Source organism: Littorina saxatilis, linkage group LG4 (assembly GCF_037325665.1).
Source record: "Littorina saxatilis isolate snail1 linkage group LG4, US_GU_Lsax_2.0, whole genome shotgun sequence".
Lineage (NCBI taxonomy): Eukaryota > Metazoa > Mollusca > Gastropoda > Littorinimorpha > Littorinidae > Littorina > Littorina saxatilis.
The window spans coordinates 51,464,277-51,470,548 of NC_090248.1; the positions used below are offsets into that span (position 1 = coordinate 51,464,277).

General features: G+C 45.1%; 1 protein-coding gene across 1 annotated transcript in view; it reads left to right on the forward strand.

Moving 5' to 3' along the window:
- Positions 1-1,872: 1,872 nt before the first annotated feature.
- The window catches only part of LOC138965034 (uncharacterized), a 61,150-nt gene continuing 56,750 nt past the window's right edge, over positions 1,873-6,272 (forward strand). Inside the window, exon 1 of the mRNA XM_070337154.1 lies at positions 1,873-2,282. Within this exon, the coding sequence (XP_070193255.1) occupies positions 2,210-2,282 (73 nt within the window). The 5' untranslated portion in view covers positions 1,873-2,209. The remainder of the gene's footprint in view (positions 2,283-6,272) is intronic.

Genomic DNA, 6,272 nt, shown 5'->3' on the forward strand with positions numbered 1-6,272 from the left:
CAGAGTAAACTACTGGACCGATCTTTATGAAATTTTTCATGAGAGTTCCTGGGTATGATATCCCCAGACGGTTTTTTTCATTTTTTTGATAAATGTCTTTGATGACGTCATATCCGGCATTTTGTAAAAGTTGAGGCGGCACTGTCACACCCTCATTTTTCAATCAAATTGATTGATATTTTGGACAAGCAATCTTCGACGAAGGCCGGACTTTGGTATTGCATTTCAGCTTGGAGGCTTAAAAATTAATTTATGACTTTGGTCATTAAAAATCTAAAAATTGTAATTAAAATTATTTTTTTATAAAACGATTCAAAATTACGTTTATCGTATATTTCATTCTTTTCTGATTCCAAAAACATATACATATGTTATATTTGGATTAAAAACAAGCTCTGAAAATTAAAAATATAAAAATTAGGATTAAAATTAAATTTCTGAAATCGATTTAAAAACAATTTCATCTTATTCCTTGTCGGTTCCTGATTCCAAAAACATATAGATATGATATGTTTGGATTAAAAACACGTTCAGAGAGTTAAAAAGAATAGAGATATAGAAAAGCGTGCTATCCTCCTCAGCGCAACCGCTACCGCGCTTTTCTGGATTGTTAATTTCACTGCCTTTGCCACGAGCGGTGGACAGACGATGCAACGAGTGTACGGTCTTGCGGAAAAAATGCAATGCGTTCAGTTTCATTCTGTGAGTTCGACTGAGCTTGACTAAATGTTGTATTTTCGCCTTACGCGACTTGTTAATAAATTCTCCTCGACATTTGGACGACCGCTCTTTGTGTGCACGGAATTTCCGTATAAGCTCTTTGGTGTGTGTGTGTGTGTGTGTGTGTGTGTGTGTGTGTGTGTGTGTGTGTGTGTGTGTGCGTGTGTACTGATGTGTGTGTGTGTGTGTGTGTGCGTGTGTGTGTGTGTGTGCGTCAGTGTGCGTGTGTGTGTGTGTCAGTGTAGTATGTGTGTGTGTGTCAGGGTGTGACGGTCAGTGTGTGCATTACTTAGCCTGCTTGGACCATCAGTTAGTCAATGCAGGTCAACAATATCAATGATCGTGTGAATTGTGCAAATAGACCAACCTCTTATGCTTACATGCAGGCACACTCTCACTTCACACTCACGGTCACGCATTCGCACGCCGAAACACGCACGCACACACTGTGATAATGTGACACACACCGGCACACACACACACACACACACAAACACACACACTGCCGGATACACACACACACACACACAAACACACACACACTCACACCGGCTCACACACTCACACACATACACACATACATGCACACCCACACACCGTACGACACACACACACACACACACACACACACACACATCGTACGCGGCACACACATACTCACACACACAATCTATAAAAAAAACCACTTTGAGATTTAATAGTCCAAAAAATGAAATGCCAAAGCCTGTGCCTATGAAAATTTGCGCCACGCGCGAAGGGCAGGCAACTCCATCCACATTCCCCCCCCCCCCCCCCCCCCATCGAGTCCAAAGATGATGAACAACGCACAGAATGACAATGAGAGTGAAACACGCACAGGGCTTGATGAGGAGGGCCGGGGGTGGGGGTGTTTTGGGGGGGGGGAGAATGAGGGAAACGCCGGAGGTTCGCATGTTTGGGGAAAGGGGGAAGAAGAAGGGAAAGAGAACCTGTTCAGTCTCTGCAGTGAGGCACACTGGCACTTGAAACGGGATGAATGGGGGCTGGGGGTGGGGCATGAACAATCTTGCCTAATATTACTACAAGCGCCTGTGCTATGATAGCACTATGACTCAGGAACGAGTCCTTGTTGTCGGCAATGAATGCAAACAGAACCATGCACAGCCGCACGGCAGTGTCTGCATCTCACTCACACACACACACGACAGACACCACACCAGACTCCCGCGGTACGGTACACCGCGACTAGCCACCACCAGTACTCTTACTGCACTACAACGCAAGGCAGAGGAAAGCTTGAAAGTCTGTAGTTTTGGACGTGGAGCTCACTGAACAGGCATGGCGAATCGCCGCGTTGTGTGTCGCCGCTGTGTCTGTTGTGAACGTCATTTGTGCACGTGGAGCCCGGAGTTGTAACCGTGTCAGTGGTCAGTCGCAACCTGTGGCTTCAGAACGCTGGGCAAGAAGAGTTTTAGGCGTGGTGTTCTGCACTAGGTCAGCTCTGTCTCCGATGGATTCCATGCCGAACGCTGCGTACGTGCCGGGGCTGTGGCGGACCGCCTGTGTTTGGTGCTTGTGTACCGGTAAGTAGTACCACCAAGAGTGTAGCTTCTACACTCTTTGGTAGCACCAGCTTGAACTTTTTCTTTGCAGCGCTGCGCTGCCTCATTCATTGAGAGAAGTGAAGGATGTGCTCTTTTGTGAATGATGCTTTGCCGCTGCACCGTATTTTCTTTTGAAGATGATGAATTGTGTTAATACCGGAACACGCTAGCATCACTGTACCCTGTGTAAGGTAGAGTCCACAGAATCGTTGCTTTAGCTTTCACGACCAGTGAGTTATCGGCAACTCAGTGGTCACGACTGATCTCACCCTTGGGCAACCAGCTACCGGTAGGTTAGAAACAGCGGACCATTCAGATCAATATGTCTGGCCTTCGCGCTGTTACAGCCTAGCCAAACTTAAGAAAGCTGGCCGGTTCAGTCAATAATTTAAGGTTGAAAGACTTTTCAAGCTGAACTCACGATGCAGTGAAGCAAACGGGATCGGGATTTCGGTCACATGCTCTCAAGTTATTAACGATGTCATTTTCTAGTCAATGATTACCGATCAGCTGAGGTGAAGGGGTACTAATAACGGGCGGCGTGCTTCTTATCACATTCAGGTATTATCTCACGACTCTCTTTCACTTATGCTTGAGTACAGTATCCAAAGAGAGACTAATAATTATTTCTTTGCTGACGGCCTTACATCACGGCTTCAGTTATACCGTTCATGCTGTGATGAATCAGTATTTCAGTGTGGGCCGTGGCAGTTTCGCGATTTCGGTTCTCGAAGAAGAAAACTATCCCGTAAGTATAGCACAAGGGAAGCAAATGGACGGAATTGTAAGACTGTGCTCTCCGCAATGATCTCAGTCTCAAAGTACTCTAAAGTGTGTTTGAGTACGGATCCTCAATGCAAAATATTGAACATAATTATGTCACAATATTGAAATGTAATCAACTTTTGTTCAACACACAGTACTGTCACTGGCGGACTGAGTCGCCGGAAAGAACAGATGAAAGCCTCTCAGGCCGTCACACCTGAATTGCAAGTGCGTAGAACAAGCACAATGAAAGGAGTGCCTGACATTTTCCATCTGTGAATCAGGCCTCACTTTACTAACAGTGCTAACGATCGATAACGAAAGGTGTGTGTCTGCTGTGAATGACACAATCGTCGGTTCAAACCAAACCGTGACTCACGACACGCGCACTACTTTGTCAGTTTGTAAAGTTTCAAAACAAGGGTTTTTTTTAGTATTTAATTTATATTTTTAACTTTTTTTCCATGTTGCTGTGAATTGGTTTTGAAGGGGCGAGGAAAGGATGGTGCAGGGGCGGATCACATCATTTTTAAGGGGGGTTTCCAAATCTCTTTTAGGGACAATTGGACGACGCGAAGCATTTAGTTGAGGGCTCGAAGAGTTCAAACTTCCTAGGGGGGTCCGGGGGTATGCCCCCCCCCCCCTGAAAATATTGATATAATCAAGGAAAATGGAGCAATCTGGTGCAATCTGAGCCAAGAAACTGCCCCTAATACACCACCCAAAAAGTAAATATAAGAAACCAAATTTGGATCAAAACAAGGACAATTGACCTATCTGGTACAACCTGAGCCAACAAATTACCCAACTACCTTCCAAAACTATCACTTAGAAGACTAAGGCCGGCTCGTAGTGGGATTCGGGGGCATGCCCCCCCCCCCCCCCCCGCGAAAAATTATGATAAACATTAAGAAACTGCAATGTGTGTCTCAGTTCCATGCAGTAACAACAGAAGGTCGTTCGTATAGCAACGGTTCTACACTAATCCGATTAAGGAAGGATATATTGTACACTGATCGATTATAAAATGGTGTGCACTATATTTGAACTTCAATAAATAACCCGACGTGTGACGTGGGGATATAGTGATACACGCATGTACCGCACGCCAAGACAGCCGTTGATCGACGACTGTTTAATATTTCAAGAAGCTCCAGAATAATGATAATTATTGAATGTTATTTAGCCTTGTAAAAGAATTTACACAGAAGAATTACACACACAGTGTGTGTGTGTGTGTGTGTGTGTGTGTGTGTGTGTGTGTGTGTGTGTGTGTGTGTGTGTGTGTGTGTGTGAGCGTGTGTGTGTGCGTGTGTGCGTGTTTGTGTGTGTCGTCTGTGTGTGTGCGTGCTTGCGAGCGTGTGTGTGTGTGTGTGTGTGTGTCGTGTGTGTGTGTGTGTGTGTGTGTGTGTGTGCTTGCGAGCGTGTGTTTGTGTGTATGTGTGTGTGTGTGTGTGTGTGTGTGTGTGTGTCAGAGACAAAAGTTTGCATCACAGATGCAAAAATTAATACGTTACGCTTGATAATATGTCAGCCATGCACCGAATGCCCCGAGAGCAAATGATGATTGGGGGTTGCTCTGTGTCATATTGCCGGCAATCAACTTTAGTGCGTGTGGGTCACAGCAAAGGGTTTTTTCGTCAATAACTTTTTTCCCAGCCCAGTTTCTATGTAAATTAGATTGCATATGGCGATGGCTAGACTGGGAGAGTTGTAGGTTCAGGGGAGAGAGTCTGTCTGCCTGTCTGTTTGTCTGTCTGTCTGTCTGTCTGCCTGTCTGTCTGTCTGTCTGTCTGTCTGTCAAACATAGACAGAAACACCGGGTACTCACGCACACACACCCAAGCACACACACACACACACACACACACACACACACACACACACACACTCATTCTTTCTCATTCTTTCTCTTTCTTTCTCTCTCTCTCTCTCTCTCTCTCTCTCTCTCTCTCTCTCTCTCTCTCTCTCTCTCTCTCTCTCACACTCACATGCACACACGGACACACGGACACACAGACACAGACAAATACACAGACACACACTCACACACACACACACACACACACACACACACACGCGCGCGCGCTCGCACACACACACATACAGACACACACACACACACACACACACACACACACACACACACACACATTCAGGACGAGATGGGGTTCAAATGGTCAGGAACTGGCATCGCATAGGGAGGAGGGTTGGGTGTGTCGGGGTCATACTTCCAAGTTTTAACAATCAGTGTTGTCTACTAAGCCTCTGATCATTAAACAGTTCAGATCATAGAAAATATCGTCATCTGCATTATTATAAAGGATTAAGTATTACTGACACACGTTGTTTGACCCGTAATAGCAAGATCTAGATGTGGCACTTTTCAGCACGTGTAAGGGTAACGTCATCAAATCTCGTTTTTACGTCACGCGTTTGCCAAGATCTGAAGTCTTGGTGGGAGCAAAACAACGCATGCATTTGGAACATTGGTGAAAAAAGTGAGTCACGGTTGACGCAATATCTACACGTACACGTACAGGTCTTTGCTACACGTTCGATCATCTAGAACACTGTAATCTCAAAGTAAACAACACCCCAAATAATGGTGAAATAATGAACTGTGGCTCATCCCCTGCATCAATTGGTATCATTGTAAGCTACGAAATACACCCAGTTGGCCACATCTTGCAAACTCAATCTGTGCATCATTAGGAATCTAGTTGGGCAAATTAAGAATCCATTCTGTCCCAGTTCAGTCTGTTCAGTCTTCCAAATCTGTTGGCATTCAGTTTCTGCCACATTTAGCCACATATTTGTCACATTAACATCCAGTCTTAACCACATTTAGCTACAGTTTGCCAAGACAGGGGGACGAAGCGGACCGGTGTAACACGAAATGTTTACTCCACGAAAAATGTATTCCCGAGTAAAAATTTCGTACGAAATTCTTACTCCGAGTACACCTTTCTTTCGTACGAGAAAAGAACTCCCCAAGGTACACAAAAATTACTCCCTCCACGAAATTTGTACTCCCCATTTTGTTTACTTCCAGTAAAAATCTCGCACCCAAAATTGAGATGCGGGAGATGGGATAAGATAATGCCAATAATTATGTGATCTCGCGCAAACGAATGTCGCGCTACCCCTCCCCCCACCCCTTCCACCACCAGGACTAACAGTAGACAAGGGAGTAAAAGTTTC